Here is a 20,674-nt window from a genome sequence, read left to right on the forward strand (position 1 = left end):
GGGAAGCAATGTCAGCATTGCAGTCACCATGGCTGGAAAAGCTTTTGTGATTAGCACAAAAACAGATGGGTTGTGTATCTAAAATCAAACAAGTTAATAATGGAGCAACTGGCTTGGCTTAATGCTTTCCATACTATAAGTTTGGTGTTTTTCTCTACAGTGGATGCCCGATATGAAATGCACATCAGTCCGGAGGAGAAGAAGGGAGTTGCTTTGTATGAGGATGAGGATGATGATGAAGTTCTGCCCAGTAGGATCAACATTAGAGATTGGAACCCTGTAAGCATGTATTATCATATGAAGATCTGAACCTTGACATCTTTTTAAAGAAATTGTGAAACACTGTGTCACTGATATACACCTATGTTAGGTCCTTATAATATATCTTTACCATGTATACTTTTCTTGTATTTCAGACCAAACTGTTGTGTGATCTGTATACAGTCAAACTGGCCAAAGAGGTAAGTACAGGTACACACATCAGGTATGGTGATTGGACTTTTGTCAGTATGTCTTTCCATTACACTTTACCATATTAACACAATGTTTGTGTTGATTACTCTAGTCAGTCTAGATGTATAAAGTAGTAGTATTATGGATAGGCAGGTGTCCTTCCATTACACTTTACCATATTAACACAATGTTTATATTGATTACTCTTACTCTAGACTGTCTAGATGCATTATGGATAGACTGGTGTCCTTCCAGGGAAACTTGTATATCAACATGTTACACTAATAATAAGAAAGAGAGTATAGGTTTGTGCTCTTTGTCCAGTTGTTTAGTGAATGGAGCATGAAGTGTTTGTCTCCTCCAAGAGTCCATTCACTGTACAAGATCTTGGTTAGCATCCCCATTTTGTTCTGATTCTCTAATATTGTAAGTTCCAAGGGTGTCTAATTTGATACACAGATTCAAAAAATGTCCTCCAACTTCTAGTTTGAAATAATTTTGAATATTTGGGCCCTGCTTGGACTAAATTGGAATAATTTGGTCCAATCTTGTAAAATTTTTTAAAGATTTTTTTTTTACCAAGAAAGAACATATTCACCATATCACTAAATCTAATAAAATGTTGTATGAATTTCCTTGTCATTGTGTTTGGTGTATAACAGGAGGTAGAGGATGTGTCAGACAAGTTTGTGGGTATGGAAGGACTGATGGAGAAGTTGCCAATGAACAAGAAGAAGTCTACACTACTGAAGACGTGGAAACGTAGATTCTTCAGGGCTAAGGATGGCTGGCTTCATTACTTCGAGGTAATATCAGTATAGTCATGGTATCTGTTAACTTCTGTCCATCAGTTTGGTTCAGATATTTTTGAGTGTTTGTATTTCATTCATTAGCAGAAGTTAGATGCTGACACCTTACGTAAAGGTTCTATATCTAACATTAATACTATGTATATCAGAAAACTTATATTTCTCCATTTCTGTCCAGTATTAAATGGGCGTATCCATGTATCACAAACATTCTCTAGTTAAAAATATCATTCAAATGTTTAATATTACAGAAAAAAAATAATAGTTCCTTGGAGAGTTCATCAATTGACAAGAGAAAGGCTATGCGTATTTTATATACAAATGTTTTGTCAGTCAGGATTTTTTGTGTGAACATGACAAGAAAATGTTCACACTATTGTGTCTTGCTATAGTAACTATTACCAGAGTTTTACAGATTTGTTGATGAAAAACTCTATGTATATATCTAACCTTACTCAAAGACTAACAACCGTGACCGGCCGAGTGACAGTGTCCAGTTGATGGGTGGTCGCATAGATGACCTCGGGAACAGGATTCTTGGAATCGATGATGGGGTAAGGACACATAAAAACTCACCTTGGTGTGTTCCGTGGACAAGAATATCTCACGTACTTCACACGGTTATCCAGCGGTTGCTAGGGAAAAAATTAATAGAATCTTTCACCCCCTTTTGGGATGAGATAGGGGGATCTCAACCCGAGGGGGGGAGATTGTTAAATTCCCAAACACGAGGCTTGCCAAGTGTTTGGAACTTAACAATCTCCCCCCGAGGGTTGAGATCCCCCTATCTCATCCAAAAAAGGGGTGAATGATTATTTTTCTCTTACCCTGTTTTCCAATCGTAGTATGAACCAAATCCAAACGTATGTAAACAACAACATGTGGACGGCGGATGTCATTGTGACAAGGCTGTAGCAGACGCTTTACACCTTACGATGTTGATTTCATACAAAATATAGTTCCGATTAGCCTGTCAAAAAGAACACCAAACACTCGGTTAACCTTGATAATTAATACTTATTTCAATTTCTTTTTTGAATAATGTTGATATTTAACATTCAAACGTTCCGGGTCAGATCATAGTGACGTCTCCCTATCCAGAACAAGAGCATGTTCAAAGAGCATGTGTAGCTTGTCTTTTCCCTAGGGTGAGATAAGAAAATCTCACCCCAGTTAAACGGTGGATATCCCTGTCCAGGGTAAGAGAATTATAGAATCTTTCAGCCCTTTTGGGGTGAGATAGGGGGATCTCAACCCGGGGAGGGAGATTGTTAAATTCCCAAACACGAAGCTTGCCAAGTGTTTGGGAACTTAACAATCTCCCTCTGAGGGTTGAGATCCCCCTATCTCATCCCAAAAAGGGGTGAAAGATTATTTTTCTCTTACCATGTTTTCCAATCGAGGTGTGAACCAAATCCAAACCTATGTAAACAACATGCGGACGGCGGATGACTGTTGTGATAAGGCTGTAGCAGACGCTTTACACCTCACGATGTTGATTTCATACAAAATATAGTTCAGATTAGCTTGTCAAAAAGAACACCAAACACTCAGTTAATTCTGATAATTGATACTTATTTTAATTTTTTTGTGTGAATAATATTGAAATTAAGCATTCGAACGTTCCGGGTCAGGTCATAGTGACGTCACCCTATCGACAACAAGAGCATGTTCAAAGAGCATGTGTAGCTTGTCTTTTCCCTAGGGTGAGATAAGAAAATCTCACCCCGGTAAAACTGCGGATATCCCTGTCCAGGGTGAGAGAAAAATTGATCTTACACAGGGTGGGTAAAGACAGCTGACACATGCTATATGACGCTGCTCACAATAACGTAACGTCATCATTTTACGTTGAGTAACCAAGTCCTAAATGATGACGTCATAAATTTTGACGCACAATCCAAGGAGCACTAAAGATGGCGCAATGAAAGTCTTTCATAAAAACTTGCGTTTGGTTGTAAGTATGTGAGAAAAATAATCAATCATGGGTCTGTTCCGCGAACAAGGATATCTCAACCCGAGTGTAAGAGCAAGCCTGGTACTGACAGGCCAAACTCTTACACTCGGGTTGAGATATCCCTGTCCACGGAACAGACCCATGATAGATTCTATTAATCTCAAACACAGATGGAAAGTAATGTGACAAAATGACAATTAACCAGGGGTTTGCTACAGAATTTGCCTTCAGGTTTTGAGGTTTTTCTGTCCATGGAATATACCCATGTGTTATTATTTTCATACACTTAGTCATAAAATTACATTTATTGACTTTTACTGAGGCCATAATTTATATTATTAACCCAGAAAAAATAACATGTCTGATGTATGGATTCCTATTTTATCTATACTTGAGTATTAACATCTGACTACAAATAACTGCTGATATTGATAATGTATTTATTAAGAGTTACAAACAACTGTAGTGTTTGTCTCCTCTGTTGTGTAGAGGGGTAGATACCTAATGGTTCGCTGTCCCACCGACAAGGAGTACGGTCAATGGAAACTGGCACTTGAGTCTCAGACGGTAGACAATGTCGGGGCCACTTACGTACGCCCAGTCCTAAAATCACCACCAAACCCAAGACGGGTAAGTATGTATACCGGTCCTGAGATCACTGTCAAACAGGCTGGGTTATATGTAAGTATGTATGTCCAGTCCTAAGATCACTGCCAAATCCAAGATGTGTACATAATTATGTAGATTAGTACTAAAATTAGTGGCGAACCAAAGATTGATGATATATGGTGTGTTAATAATGTCAGGGCCACTTCTGTATGTAGGACCAATGTACATAAGTGATTGATCTATAAAAATTGCCATCGGCTATGAATATTCTATTTTGTTTTACTATACACCTTTTCTTTATTGTTAATACAGTATTGATATTATCAGCTACTTGGCTTTGGGGAAGAAAGTAGCTAATTTTCAAAGGGAATACAGATTTCCTTGTCAACTGCCTTTGAATATTATCAAATAGGAGCCCAACATTTCTTAATTAAACCTATAAATTTTGTTTGGTTTTGTTTTACTACCTGTATGCGTCTTGTTTATCCAAGTCTGTTGCCGAGTGGTTAAGGTGCCCCGACATTTTATCACTATCCTTCCACCTCTGGGTTGCGAGTTCGAAACCCAAGTGGGGCAGTTGCCTGGTAATCATGACTGTAGGCATGTGGTTTTTCTCCGGGTACTCCGGCTTTCCTCCACCTCCAAAACCTGGCACGTCCTTAAATGACCCTGGCTGTTAATAGGACGTTAAACAAAAACAAACCAAACCACCTGTTGGCCTGTTGGCTATTTCTGGGTGGGAAGTGTGCTTCCTTGAGAATTCTTTAGGCCTATTTATTGTTATGTAACAGATACATTTGGTGTTTCAGAAGGTGGTGCTGATAGATATTGGCAGTTGTAGCATCAGAGCAGGCATCCTGGGCCAGGAGGGTAGGTTGTTGTGGTTAGGCCCTTGTTTATTAATGTCATTTTCTAGCATCAGTATCGGATATATACCCATGGTGGGCACAAGTCTATCGGCATCATGGAGTGATAGAATTTCCTAAAAACATAATTACCTATCCAGTAAAATGTCAGTATTTGAATTATTTGAATTATTTGAATTACATGATGGCAATTTCCTACAACACAAGGGAGACAATTTAGTGAAAAATTATGCATCACCTTAAATTGCAGGCAGTTAAAGGGAGATAATTTGAAATTTTGTTCACCAACTAGAGAAATCACAACTATAATAATCTGTGTTCTGGTTAGATGTGTCTCTATTATAATGTTTAATTTCCTTTTGGTATTGGAATTTAACTACAGATCACTAACTATAAAATTGAATAATTTTGAATATTTTGTTGAATGTTCAGCCACTTTGCCTGAGGTGTTCTTCCCCAGTAATGTAGCCAGAAACAAGGACAGTCCAGAGATTCACATAGGTATCCAGGCCTACCATCCGGATGTCAGAAAGACCTCTACACTTATGAAGGCAGTCAGACCCACCAATAAGATGGACAAGGTCAGTGGCAGCAAAAAAAAACATTCATTTTACAAAAAAATTTCATTAAAAACAGTTTGTTTATTTGTAACGGAATTTTCATACATACATTTCATGGATATAAAATCATGTTTATTTTGCTGAGTTTCTATTTTATACAGTATTATTTTTCTTTTCTCATGTTTAATGATTTTAGTTTTAACAAATGATTTGATTGTTTTTCGTTATATTTTCTACTGTTACTATGATCAATGATTTGGACATTTTTCAGTGCAGATAGAGACATTTCACTGTACTCATATATATATGTACAAAAAAATTCAGAAAATCTGAGATCATAACTCATTTTATAATGCTGTAAGAGATTTTTACTCAAAGTTTTTTAAGACTAAAGTGTCTGAAAAAGATGAGTTCTACTAAATATAAGTGAATTTTTATGATCATTTTGCTTTAAAATTCTTTCAAAAATATTACTCAAAGCATTGAAAAAATGTCACTTCATTAATCGTTGATTTCCGATGTATAACCTACTATACGTAGAGGCTACTGATGTGTAACTAAACTTGCTCTGTGTTCATGGTGTCATAAATCACGTTTCAGTCTGAAACTGTCGTAAGTTATCTCACTAGCTTTGTGGATATATAACAAGTTATCTTTCTATAGAATGCATTGGAGTTGTATTCTCATATTAATAAATAATCTTCTATACTGTCAGCTTGAGAGTTTCGCTTCTAGAAATATTGACATGATATTATATCTTATATCACATTTGTATTTTAACATTCAAACTTGTTTACACTGTTCTATGAAATTTTATGTTTATATGTAATTTTTATCAAAAATGCTTTAAAAATCAAAAGTTGTAATTAAATCTTGTATAAGCAACAACCAGGTTCCCTAGCTGTTATACCATAACTAGATAGATTCAGATTTCAGGAAGATTTGAAAAGTTATCGAAATGGGAAAGTGTTAAACCTGTGTGGAATCTTATGTTTGCTATATCCAACAAATTGTATACAAACAAGTTTGGATGTTTTTAACATGTTTCTTCATCGTTGACCCTCTGACCCCTTGTTTGTTAAAGTGAACTCTTCCATTAATTGACCCAGGGTTCATTACACATAAATATGGTGGTCAGAAGTCAGACTATATCAATTTCTTTTGAGGTGTGATGCATAGACTAATTTCCCTTTGATGACACTTCTAACTTTTGGAAATTTAGTGATTTATAAAATTATAGAGCCAGATTATAGACTGTATACACGTAGATAATGTATCCGGATTTACATATGTAGGTCAATCTTATCACCTGCACGACTAACAAAGTTTACTAGGGTCATGGGAGTCATAGTCAGATAGCTGTTTGAATCCAGAAGACAAAGGGTGTGTGATCGGGACATAGTCACAGTCAGATAGATGTTTGAATATATGGTATTTAAGGGCAGCTTATGTGTGTTTGTTACAAATTTTGTTGACATCAAAAGTTTTCCATACAAATAATATATGGGTGCCATTATCATTTACACCTGAAAGGCTCCCTGTGGTTGATGCTTGAAGGGCTCCCCGTGGTTGATGCTTGAAGGGCTCCCCGTGGTTGATGCTTGAAGGGCTCCCCGTGATTGATGCTTGAAGGGCTCCCCGTGATTGATGCTTGAAGGGCTCCCCGTGGTTGATGCCTGAAGGGCTCCCCGTGGTTGATGCTTGAAAGGCTCCCCGTGGTTGATGCCTGAAGGGCTCCCCGTGGTTGATGCCCCAAAGGTTCCCCGTGGTTGATGCCCGAAAGGCTCCCCTGTGGTTGATGCCCGAAAGACTCCCTATGATTTGAATCACAAGGTTTTTTAACATCACTACAGCCAGTTTGAATTTTATAGTGACACTTACATTACTTGATTAGTTTACTTACAAATTAAAGTTAGCTACGGGCCATGATTTTGAAGGAAAATAGTTAACATTGAGTATGCAGTGTTTTTTGTTTTCAATTAACTATGATTTACAATACCTGACTGTAAAGAATTGGAAATGCAGAAATGTAATGAAAAAATATTGAGCAATTTAGTAGAAAACCATTTTAAATAAGCCATGTGTAAAAACACCAATTGTTATTTCTCAACAAAAGACTTGTAGTTAGAATAATTTACGTTTGAATTTCCTCTTTTGTTGTGAGAGACTTAGGCTGATCAGAGGTGATGTCATAATCGTCTATCATATCTTATTAATAATATTGCATGAAATCCAATAATCCAGACACAAGCAAAAGGAAACAATGCTCCAGGGTCTTGTTGGACACATCAACTCAATGGGCGCTGGAAAATATCAGATATATAAAAATAATCGTCAGTAATATTTTGATATTGAAGATGTTTCATCAATAAACATGAAAATTCTGATTTGCCAACAAGATTCTGAACACTGTTGCCATGGCAATGTACACATGATGCTGATATGTTTTGTGTCCATTTTACCTTTCACAGGATCATATGAAGGCAGTAAGTTCTCCCATACACAGTGCTGCCATCTGGTGGTACATTTTTTCCTGTGGTTGTTACCTCCCCTTGTCATCCTCATTGCATGATGTTGTTGTTTTGGTTGTTGTATGCCTTGCTTACTACTAACGCCAAACACATTTCTAACACAGCTCTTCACTGGTAGTGATTTTGATTCTTTCTTTGGTTTAGTTTTTGGTTTCAATTTTAATTCTTTTTTGACTACTCGGTACTGTTTGATGCCCACATTATTTAAAACACAGATTATGAAACCTACCCCCACCCCTCACACAACCACCCCTCACACAACAAAAACACACATGCATCCTACACATCTATCCTGTCAGCTGATCAGGTAGGCAAGTAATGACCAACCCCTCCCCTCATTTGTCAATCACAGCATACCAAGATACATGTGCCCTCCTACATATGTCAGCTGAGGTAGGTATATACTTCATCACCTCCATTTGACCTTCTATAAATAGTCTGACCCTAGTAAACATGAGTCTACTTGATTCGTGTTGTAACTAATCATTTTAAATCACCTCATCACTTTGTACAAATCCTTTGCTGGCTTTATCCAGGGTTAACTAAACATTCATCTATATGTCTACAATTAAAAGGTTGGTTATAAGTAAATCCCAAGAATACTGGAATATCTGAAACAGAATTTACAAAAAACAATTTTGTGAAACTTATATTTTGCATGATGGGAAATTTAAGAAACTCTGCACTGAATTTGAGATTTGTTTACTAAGACGGTACCTACTGTGACATCTATAGATAAGACAAAGCAGATTGTTATGTCTTAAAGCCATACAAAGGCTCAAGTTGAAACAATCGAAGGATTGTATGGCATGACGTCTTATTTGACCTACGACTGTGTTTCGAGGTGTTTTGATGTGTAGGTAGAAAGATGGTGGTGGACGTTTGTTTAGATGATAGTTAAGGCCAGTCTGATGTACTTTAGAACTTATTCTATCAAACCCACTTTGCTTGCTTCTTGTGTCAAGTAATTCTTTTTTCAGAGCTGTGTTCCTTTGTTACAAAACTGTTATAGAAATCATGTATCACAAAACCCCCAAAACTTATACATTTTACAGTTTATAAAGTATTATAACAAAAAATCCCCCAAAACTTTTATACATTTTACAGTTTATAAAGTATTATAGCACAAAATCCCCAAAACTTTATACATTTTACAGTTTATAAAGTATTATAGCACAAAATCCCCAAAACTTTATACATTTTACAGTTTATAAAGTATTATAACAAAAAATCCCCCAAAACTTTTATACATTTTACAGTTTATAAAGTATTATAACAAAAAATCCCCAAAACTTTTATACATTTTTCAGTTTATTAAGTATTATAGCACAAAACCCCCAAAACTTTATACATTTTACAGTTTATAAAGTATTATAACAAAAAATCCCCAAAACTTTATACATTTTACAGTTTATAAAGTATTATAGCACAAAACCCCCAAAACTTTTATACATTTTACAGTTTATAAAGTATTATAGCACAAAACCCCCAAAACTTTTATACATTTTACAGTTTATAAAGTATTATAACAAAAAATCCCCAAAACTTTTATACATTTTTCAGTTTATTAAGTATTATAGCACAAAATCCCCAAAACTTTTATACATTTTACAGTTTATAAAGTATTATAACAAAAAATCCCCAAAAACTTTATACATTTTACAGTTTATAAAGTATTATAGCACAAAACCCCCAAAACTTTTATACATTTTACAGTTTATAAAGTATTATAACAAAAAATCCCCCAAAACTTTTATACATTTTACAGTTTATAAAGTATTATAACAAAAAATCCCCAAAACTTTTATACATTTTTCAGTTTATTAAGTATTATAGCACAAAATCCCCAAAACTTTGATACATTTTACAGTTTATAAAGTATTATAGCACAAAACCCCCAAAACTTTTATACATTTTACAGTTTATAAAGTATTATAGCACAAAATCCCCAAAACTTTTATACATTTTACAGTTTATAAAGTATTATAACAAAAAATCCCCCAAAACTTTTATACATTTTACAGTTTATAAAGTATTATAACAAAAAATCCCCAAAACTTTTATACATTTTTCAGTTTATTAAGTATTATAGCACAAAATCCCCAAAACCTTTATACATTTTACAGTTTATAAAGTATTATAGCACAAAACCCCCAAAACTTTTATACATTTTACAGTTTATAAAGTATTATAGCACAAAACCCCCAAAACTTTTATACATTTTACAGTTTATAAAGTATTATAGCACAAAATCCCCAAAACCTTTATACATTTTACAGTTTATAAAGTATTATAGCACAAAATCCCCAAAACCTTTATACATTTTACAGTTTATAAAGTATTATAACAAAAAATCCCCAAAACTTTTATACATTTTACAGTTTATAAAGTATTATAGCACAAAACCCCCAAAACTTTTATACATTTTACAGTTTATAAAGTATTATAGCACAAAATCCCCAAAACCTTTATACATTTTACAGTTTATAAAGTATTATAGCACAAAATCCCCAAAACTTTTATACATTTTACAGTTTTTAAAGTATTATAGCACAAAATCCCCAAAACTTTTATATATTTTACAGTTTATAAAGTATTATAGCACAAAACCCCCAAAACTTTTATACATTTTACAGTTTATAAAGTATTTTAACAAAAAATCCCCAAAACCTTTATACATTTTACAGTTTATAAAGTATTATAACAAAAAACCCCCAAAAACTTTATACATTTTACAGTTTATAAAGTATTTTAACAAAAAATCCCCAAAACTTTTATACATTTTACAGTTTATAAAGTATTATAACAAAAAACCCCCAAAAACTTTATACATTTTACAGTTTATAAAGTATTACATTTGTATAGCACAAGGTCTTCAATTGTGTTATATATTGTATCGTTCATAAAGAGTTGTATTTGATTAATTGTTAAACATTTATCAAAGCATAGCATTACTATAAAATACATGTATATATGATATGTATAGTGAACAGGAATGTAAGTTAATTTGCAGGAACACTATTTTAATTTTAACCTGCAGGACTTAGACTATTTACTCAACAACGATATCAATTGCCAATGTCAAACATTTAAATATGATAATCGTATCACTTTATTAAGTGCATAGGACGATATTTATCATGGATTAAAATTACAAGATTACAGTTTACTAAGATTGCCATTGTAATGGCTCTATGTTTCATATCATTGCCATCAGCCTGCCTAATGTGTTTGATAACGGGTCTTTGTCTTATGTAATTAAACCTTGCCTACCTAATAAATGTTAAAAACAATTGCTTATTTGTTCAATGAATCACATTTCTTTAAATAATGATGATCCTGATGAAGGGAAAAGCTAATGCTTTATTTTCTTTATGTATTAACTGTAATATCTTAAAGGGTAAAGTTGACCATGGCAACGTCATGCTGGGTGTAATATCTTAAAGGGTAAAATTGACCATGATCACATCGTGCTGGGTGTAATATCTTAAAGGGTAAAATTGACCATGATCACATCGTGCTGGGTGTAATATCTTAAAGGGTAAAATTGACCATGATCACATCGTGCTGGGTGTAATATCTTAAAGGGTAAAATTGACCATGATCACATCGTGCTGGGTGTAATATCTTTAAGGGTAAAATTGACCATGATCACATCGTGCTGGGTGTAATATCTTAAAGGGTAAAATTGACCATGATCACATCGTGCTGGGTGTAATATCTTAAAGGGTAAAGTTGACCATGATCACATCGTGCTGGGTGTAATATCTTAAAGGGTAAAATTGACCATGATCACGTCGTGCTGGGTGAAATATCTTAGATACAGCTGTCTCCCCATGTGATACAACGACAACAATATGTAAACCATAGCTGTGAGACGTGTTATTCCCAGCATCCGTCTGAATGGAATATTTAAACTTGATGTAGTGTCATTCCCAACATCCGTCTGAATGGAATATTTAAACTTGATGTAAAATGAGTAATTGGTTTTACACATCCATTTAATTAATGTTTGTTGGTACAAATAGATAAGATGCCAAGGAGTACAAAATGATAGGTCTAAATAAATAACACCAAAAGTTAAATAATCATTATCATTTTCCCAGATTACTTGGCATTACATCAGATGTTACTTACAGGATCACACCATGTAGATGTATTTGTATGATAGCCTTTGCCTCATGTTTGTGGACTTTACAATTTTGTCTGGTTGCAGGATTACGATACATATATATTAAGTATTTGAACAGGTTTATATGTTGGCTTGAGAAAGAAAGACGTAGTGTCAAAGCCTGTAGTTCAAGACGTGGCCATTCATACTGTTAAACAGATGATTATAAAATAAAGTACAAATGTACATGAATTAACAGAAGTATTCACAATTTAATTTTAACTTATAAAATTAAAATTAAAGAAAAGGTTAGCTATATTATGTCAATTCTATGAGGAAATGGAATACCATATTTGTATTACTGGTTGGTATATGTGTCTTTTGATGTTTGATTATTTAGATTCTTGGAAATTCATCAAAGCTGGTTTTGATTTCACTTTTTACCTTCCCAAACAAGGTAATAATGTTCAGTCAAAGGGAGATAACTTACATCATTTCCTCCGTCTGATTTCAGTTCAATGTCGACACAGAGGTGATGCCTGCTGTGTTACAGAAAATCTTCACAGACCTGAATGTTGACTGTACCAAGTACTGGGTAGGTAGGATGTTACATTATGATCTAGAGAGACCATTATATTGTGAATGTTCCTGTATATGCAACCTCAAACAAAACTCTGAATTTTCTTCTCAGATCATGATGAGCACACCACAGAACTTGGCAGACCAGCTGAAGGCGGCACTGTTCGAAATTTTGATTGGTCAGTTCCGAGTTAAGGGGGTATGTATGGTTATGCAGTCCCTGCTGGCCCTTTACTCTTACCAGAAAACATCAGGCATATTGGTGGACATTGGTCAACGCATGGAGATTCTACCCATCTGTGACGGTCAGTGGCTTACTGGCTTATCATAACATATAATTTTCAGTGATCCTACAAAAGAATCAGAACTTTAAAACCATATGTCTGCGAAAAGTATTTGATTAAGTCATTTACATTAATAGAGCCTGCCTGCACTTTGTCACCTCAGTCACAGACCTGAGGGCAGGGTAAGGAAGACATTTGAATGAATAATTAAATAAAACTAAACCACTTTCATTTGATATATAAATAGAAAGTCTAAGAAATTCAATAACTTAATGATGAATGCATAATTGATACAGGTTATGTGATTGAGGGTGGAGTGTCGCGCCAGTCCTATGGAGGTCAAAAGATTGAGGATTGCCTGAACAGTTCACTGACGGAGAATAAGTATGTGTTTGGGACTCCCGTGGAGCAGCTGATACTACGACACATCATGGAACAGGTAAAAAGGACAGCCATATTTGTCTTACAACTGTTGTACAGCTTGTTTATAATAGTCCTAACAACTGTTGTACATCTTGTTTATAATAGTCCTAACAACTGTTGTACAACTTGTTTATAATAGTCCTAACAACTGTTGTACAGCTTGTTTATAATAGTCCTTACAACTGTTGTACAGTTTGTTTATAATAGTCCTTACAACTGTTGTACAGTTTGTTTATATTATAAACAAACTGTACAACAGTTGTAAGGACTATTATAATATAATAGTCTTTACAACTGTTGTACATCTTGTTTATAATAGTCCTTACAACTGTTGTACAGCTTGTTTATAATAGTCCTAACAACTGTTGTACAGCTTGTTTATAATAGTCCTAACAACTGTTGTACAGCTTGTTTATAATAGTCCTTACAACTGTTGTACAGCTTGTTTATAATAGTCCTAACAACTGTTGTACAGCTTGTTTATAATAGTCCTTACAACTGTTGTACAGCTTGTTTATAATAGTCCTTACAACTGTTGTACAGCTTGTTTATAATAGTCCTAACAACTGTTGTACAGCTTGTTTATAATAGTCCTAACAACTGTTGTACAGTTTGTTTATAACAGTCCTAACAACTGTTGTACAGCTTGTTTATAACAGTCCTTACAACTGTTGTACAGCTTGTTTATAATAGTCCTAACAACTGTTGTACAGCTTGTTTATAATAGTCCTAACAACTGTTGTACAGTTTGTTTATAATAGTCCTTACAACTGTTGTACAGCTTGTTTATAATAGTCCTTACAACTGTTGTACAGCTTGTTTATAATAGTCCTTACAACTGTTGTACAGTTTGTTTATAATAGTCCTTACAACTGTTGTACAGTTTGTTTATAATAGTCCTTACAACTGTTGTACAGCTTGTTTATAATAGTCCTAACAACTGTTGTACAGCTTGTTTATAATAGTCCTTACAACTGTTGTACAGCTTGTTTATAATAGTCCTTACAACTGTTGTACAGCTTGTTTATAATAGTCCTAACAACTGTTGTACAGCTTGTTTATAATAGTCCTAACAACTGTTGTACAGTTTGTTTATAACAGTCCTAACAACTGTTGTACAGCTTGTTTATAACAGTCCTTACAACTGTTGTACAGTTTGTTTATAATAGTCCTTACAACTGTTGTACAGTTTGTTTATAATAGTCCTAACAACTGTTGTACAGCTTGTTTATACACAACACACCAAAACAGTATGAAAGTCAAAAATTTATTGAATGGAACCAATAACTTGTTCAGGCTCATATTAAATATTATCTAAAGGTTTTGGCATTCTTAGGGGCTGCTCATTCTTACAACTAAATAACATCAACTAACAATATTACATAATACATTTTTACTTGCTACTAAAAAGATACACCTAAACAATTAAGATACTAATTATACTATAGGGGCATGCAACCCCCAAGCTAGAGCGATCATAGCTTAGCTAGCTATGACTAATAGAGAGGAGAGAAACCTAGCTTGAGCGACCTCAAGCCACAGAGTAAGCATTGGTAGCTAAAAAGCAGGCAGTTCTGCTAAGACTGTTTCAGATGGGGCGACCCCCGAGCTTGGGCGATCCCAAGCATATCATCTACATAAGAAATAAATACACAAAATATGATATAATGAATTGGGGGCAAGAAATTCCCCGAATTTAAAAGTGCTAATATCACGGCGTGATAAATTCATTACTGTGAGTGATATCCTCTAACTATTCCGTACTAAGAAGAGCAGCCCAAAATAAAAATAAAAATGTGACAGCTTGTAATAAAATAAAGCTTATAATTAACCAACACAGATGTACAAAAAGGTGCTGCGAGCCGGCTGCCCCAACCTGAATCAGGGAGGTAGGTTTATCCAATGCTCAGACCAGCTTGCCAGGTGTTGTCTCACCATGAGGCCTTACTTACCCCTAAACAAATGAGCCCGAAAAAAGTAAAAAAGACATGTAATAAATATAAATATTATAAGTAAACACATATAATAAAAACAACATATACACATGAAAAGTACAGGCAATCAAAACAAAACAACAGTATATAAATATTAAAAGGTAATTATAATATAATATAAACAATTATACACAAACAACAGTAAAGAAAACTGCAAATTATCAAAGGTGGAGGTGGGGCGGATGGTGGATGATGAATAAAACACTGCTGCTACAAATAATCACGCTGCTTGAAAATGAATGCAGGTGGCGCTATCCCCTGACGTATTTCCATTGGTCAAGAACATCACGTGATCAAAGGCGCGAGGTTAGAAATAGATATTTACTAACATGAAGACTGTGACGGGGTTTTTAAATGTTGTGTACAAACAACTATTTAGTAAACAAAATATCATTTTATACACAACACACCAAAACAGTATGAAAGTCAAAAATTTATTGAATGGAACCAATAACTTGTTCAGGCTCATATTAAATATTACCTAAAGGTTTTGGCATTCTTAGGGGCTGCTCATTCTTACAACTAAATAACATCAACTAACAATATTACATAATAAATTTTTACTCGCTACTAAAAAGATACACCTAAACAATTAAGATACTAATTATACTATAGGGGCATGCAACCCCCAAGCTAGAGCGATCATAGCTTAGCTAGCTATGACTAATAGAGAGGAGAGAAACCTAGCTTGAGCGACCTCAAGCCACAGAGTAAGCAGTTGGTAGCTAAAAAGCAGGCAGTTCTGCTAAGACTGTTTCAGATGGGGCGACCCCCGAGCTTGGGCGATCCCAAGCATATCATCTACATAAGAAATAAATACACAAAATATGATATAATGAATTGGGGGCAAGAAATTCCCCGAATTTAAAAGGCCAAATCGAAGAGGTTACAATAAAGTAACCGAATGAGAGCCCCCAAGAAAGAAATTATGTGTAAGAAGGATATGACAATGTAATACTTTTAAGAGTGTAGATAAAGTGAATCGATGATGAACTAGAAAATTATTGATTATAATCAGTACAACTAAGCACAAATTTGCCTATAGAAATTAATGCACCGTATATTACATATATACACACATAATTATCATATGCTCTAAAATGAGACATTAAGAAGTTAAATGTGGTCAGTGGCACAGTAACTGGTATAAAGCTTGCAGATAAACCAAGTAATGACAAGAGTTCAAATGATTGAAAGGTTATATCACGTATGGAATAAAGCTGAAAAAGACAGGAAAAACATACCTAATACTATAAAGTGAGATAGTATTTAAAGGAGCACTAGATTCTGCGTCTGTGAATGAGACAGATGCAAGAACTACATCCTTCTGATGGAGGTCTAATTAAGGAAACAGTGCCAATGATAAAGTGTTAAGGATGATAATTCGGTACTGGGAACGCACCCTGAAGATGTAAGAGGATAACAAGCTCCGTATGTCAACTATATCTACTAATAATAGACAAAGAAAGGGTTGCAGATGTCCTAAGAAAGTCAACAAACTGGTTGCCAAGACTAAGGATCTTACATACACAGAACAGGTAGTTATAATGAACCTGCCAACACTCAAACTGATTACGATGCATAAAAGGAGATACGATTAAAGTTATAAGTACTTAATGCAATAAGGATACTGAATGTAGTACAGGGCTTATACAGCTAACTTAAATAAACAAGATGTGAGTATTCCGAGAAACACCCAGAGAAGAGACTTGACTCTGTCGGACTCCAGAGAAGCAGCTTGACTCCAGGTATTTCACGGTGAAGAAAGAAATTGAGTACTCAAAACTAAAGAAGGGGCTTGACTCTACTGAACAGCAGAAATACAATAAGGATACTGAATGGTGTACAGGGCTTAAACAGCTAACTTAAATTAACAAGACTTGAGTATTTGGAGAAACACCCAGAGAAGAAACTTGGCTCTGATGAACTCCAGAGAAGCAACTTGACTCCAGGTATTTCACGGTGAAGAAAGAAAATGGAGTACTCAAAACTTATAGAAGGAGCTTGACTCTACTGAACCGCAGAGAAGCAACTTGACTCTAAAATGCCTGACTTAGAGAAGAAGCTTGACTCTACTTGACAGCAGAGAAACAACTTGACTCTAAAATGCTTGACTTAGAGAAGAAGCTTGACTCTACTTGACAGCAGAGAAGCAACTTGACTCTAAAATGCCTGACTTAGAGAAGAAGCTTGACTCTACTTGACAGCAGAGAAGCAACTTGACTCTAAATCATTCATACTGAAAGGTCCTACTAGAGAAGAAGCTTGACCCTACTGAGCCATAGAGAAGCGACTTGACTCTAGTACCCCTGTAGTGACAAACTTGACTCCTATGTGCTACTGAGAATACCCTTGGCTCAGAGTCGCAGTGACTCATGAGAAGAGACTTGACTCGCAGACACAGCTGAGAAGACCCTTGACTCTTGAGTTGTGATTACTCATGAGAAGAGTTTTGACTCATGATTGGAGAAGCGATGACATGACTGCATAAACTAACGAATCAAAACACAGCGAAGTAGTAGCTGGTGGCATGAAAAACTTGACTCCTAAGTGCTACTGAGAAGACCCTTGGCTCTGAGTCTCAGTGACTCGTGAGAAGAGACTTGACTCGCAGACACAGCTGAGAAGACTCTTGACTCTGAGTGTGATTACTCATGAGAAGAGTTTTGACTCATGATTGGAGAAGCTAAGACCTGACTACGTAAGCTAACGAATCAAAACACAGCGAAGTAGTAGGTAGCTAGTGCGGGACACTCTTGACTAAGTGCTACTGAGAAGAATATCATTTTATAATAGTCCTAACAACTGTTGTACAGCTTGTTTATAATAGTCCTTACAACTGTTGTACAGCTTGTTTATAATAGTCCTTACAACTGTTGTACAGCTTGTTTATAATAGTCCTAACAACTGTTGTACAGTTTGTTTATAATAGTCCTTACAACTGTTGTACAGCTTGTTTATAATAGTCCTAACAACTGTTGTACAGCTTGTTTATAATAGTCCTTACAACTGTTATACAGCTTGTTTATAATAGTCCTAACAACTGTTGTACAGCTTGTTTATAATAGTCCTTACAACTGTTGTACAGCTTGTTTATAATAGTCCTAACAACTGTTGTACAGTTTGTTTATAATAGTCCTAACAACTGTTGTACAGCTTGTTTATAATAGTCCTAACAACTGTTGTACAGCTTGTTTATAATAGTCCTAACAACTGTTGTACAGCTTGTTTATAATAGTCCTAACAACTGTTGTACAGCTTGTTTATAATAGTCCTAACAACTGTTGTACAGCTTGTTTATAATAGTCCTTACAACTGTTGTACGGTTTGTTTATAATTGTCCTAACAACTGTTGTACAGCTTGTTTGTAATAGTCCGTACAACTGTTGTACAGTTTGTTTATAACAGTCCTAACAACTGTTGTACGGCTTGTTTATAATAGTCCTTACAACTGTTGTACAGTTTGTTTATAATTGTCCTAACAACTGTTGTACAGCTTGTTTATAATAGTCCTAACAACTGTTGTACAGCTTGTTTATAATAGTCCTAACAACTGTTGTACAGCTTGTTTATAATAGTCCTTACAACTGTTGTACAGTTTGTTTATAATAGTCCTTACAACTGTTGTACAGTTTGTTTATAATAGTCTTTACAACTGTTGTACAGCTTGTTTATAATAGTCCTTACAACTGTTGTACAGCTTGTTTATAGGTAGCAGTGTACAGTAAAAATGCCAAATTCTGAAAAATATGGCACATGCTTTAGATATGTAAACATTGCCAGTTAACCTTACATATAACCTCTAATAAAGTATATATATTTGAAATCTGTACAACATTTGCAATTTTAATAGAGCTCTGAAGGATAAGTAAACTGATATTTTCTGTGATTTTTAGAGCTGTGAATACCATGGTAACAGCTTAAAAAATTCTCAAAAATTGCAAAATATTATGATATTTGACCCAAAATGGCACAATTCTCTACACAATTTTTTTTCTGAAACCTATTTAAAATTAAATATCTCTATCCCAAAGACAGAATTAATCTTGTTTGGACATATGTTGTAAATTAAGTTTTTCCGCTATCTTACCTTTTCTGTGGGCTTCCATTTTGCGCTGTAGGCGAAACTAAATTTCCTGTGTAAACACACGTTCGGAAAATCCGGATATTTAAAATCCGGAACCAATTTATTGATTTTTGTTTTAATAAATGTGAAGCCTGTATGTACTACTTCATACTGGATATACCAATTATAGTGTACATTTATTTTTTCATTTTTTATACATATCATAATACAGGAGTTATTTGCTTAACAAAAAAATTGCCCATGGCCAGGCTGTCTTACTGTGGTGTGCTACCTTATACATCACTTTCGTTAATTCTAATTTTACTAAAAACCCCATGAATGTCTAGAATATGTTCCGACGAACAAAATGACATATCGGGTTACTGTGTATCTTTAATAGTCACCGAGTATTGCTGATTTCCCTGAGAGGTGTATTTTGACAACTTTTTCTCCCAATCCAGTAATAAGGGGAGGTAATTTTAAAGATGAAAACTCCCATAATTCTGTATATCTCTTGAATAAAGTTGTGTTTTGAGTTGAATGTGGTACTTTGAGTCTCTGTGCATGTAATCAAGCAAAAAATACTATACAACTATCAAATTTAGCCTTGTAATATGACGTCATAGTTACCATGACGTCATCAGCAACTATGACGTCATCAGATGGTATCTATGACGTCATAAATACTCAATGGTGTCATAATAAATAACCAAATTCCTTTCCAAACCTCAGCTTAGCAACACATGCAATATTCTAACTGATAAATCATGACATGACATCCAAGATTTCAAAATGTCATGCCTATGACATCACAGTCATCTGTTTCCACCCCGGTAATTCAGATATGTACCAATGATCATATGAAAGTGTCCGCTGATCCCATTTTATGCGGAAAATGCTATTTTTTCTGCTTTACCGAAGGAAGTGACAATAATTGACAATATTGTATCAACCGTACACTCCATCAATTGAAATTACATGCTTACCAATGTATAAATAAATTGAAAATAATGGTTTCACCAAATATTTCAAAAAATAACACTTACTGTAATAGTTTCCATGGATACGGGGTAATAAATCAGGTAAAACAAACCAGAATTCGGTCTATATGGTTTGTTAGATACCCAATAAGTTATTTTGGGTTTGTTATAAAACATAGCATATCTTTTCAATTTACACTGACTCATTAACATTATGCTTAATTAACCCACCCTTAAAATGGGTAAATATGCGAGTTACCTCCCTTGATTCCTCGAATATGACAAGCCTGATAATAAACAAGTTTTAAATTGTTTTTATGCATTTTTGAGCAATAATGAACTAAAATGAAGCTTAATCAAGCATAATTAAGCACAATTTCCAAAAAATAACATTTTTCAGCCCTTATAAGGTAGCAGTGTACAGTAAAAATGCCAAATTCTGAAAAATATGG

The 20,674-nt window shown here is 34.6% G+C and overlaps 1 protein-coding gene across 4 annotated transcripts in view; it reads left to right on the forward strand.

Moving 5' to 3' along the window:
• Positions 1-20,674, forward strand: part of LOC117331917 — an 89,629-nt gene that overhangs the window by 62,728 nt on the left and 6,227 nt on the right. Inside the window, exons 5-16 of one of the 4 annotated variants that reach the window (XM_033890892.1) lie at positions 161-279; positions 417-461; positions 1,116-1,259; positions 1,724-1,816; positions 3,709-3,849; positions 4,638-4,698; positions 5,127-5,275; positions 5,855-5,866; positions 7,726-7,740; positions 12,411-12,491; positions 12,588-12,780; positions 13,056-13,198. In XM_033890892.1, the coding sequence (XP_033746783.1) occupies positions 161-279; positions 417-461; positions 1,116-1,259; positions 1,724-1,816; positions 3,709-3,849; positions 4,638-4,698; positions 5,127-5,275; positions 5,855-5,866; positions 7,726-7,740; positions 12,411-12,491; positions 12,588-12,780; positions 13,056-13,198 (1,196 nt within the window). The remainder of the gene's footprint in view (positions 1-160; positions 280-416; positions 462-1,115; positions 1,260-1,723; positions 1,817-3,708; positions 3,850-4,637; positions 4,699-5,126; positions 5,276-5,854; positions 5,867-7,725; positions 7,741-12,410; positions 12,492-12,587; positions 12,781-13,055; positions 13,199-20,674) is intronic. The other 3 variants (XM_033890894.1, XM_033890893.1, XM_033890895.1) reach the window with 3 other exon arrangements.

Source organism: Pecten maximus, chromosome 7 (genome assembly GCF_902652985.1).
Source record: "Pecten maximus chromosome 7, xPecMax1.1, whole genome shotgun sequence".
Lineage (NCBI taxonomy): Eukaryota > Metazoa > Mollusca > Bivalvia > Pectinida > Pectinidae > Pecten > Pecten maximus.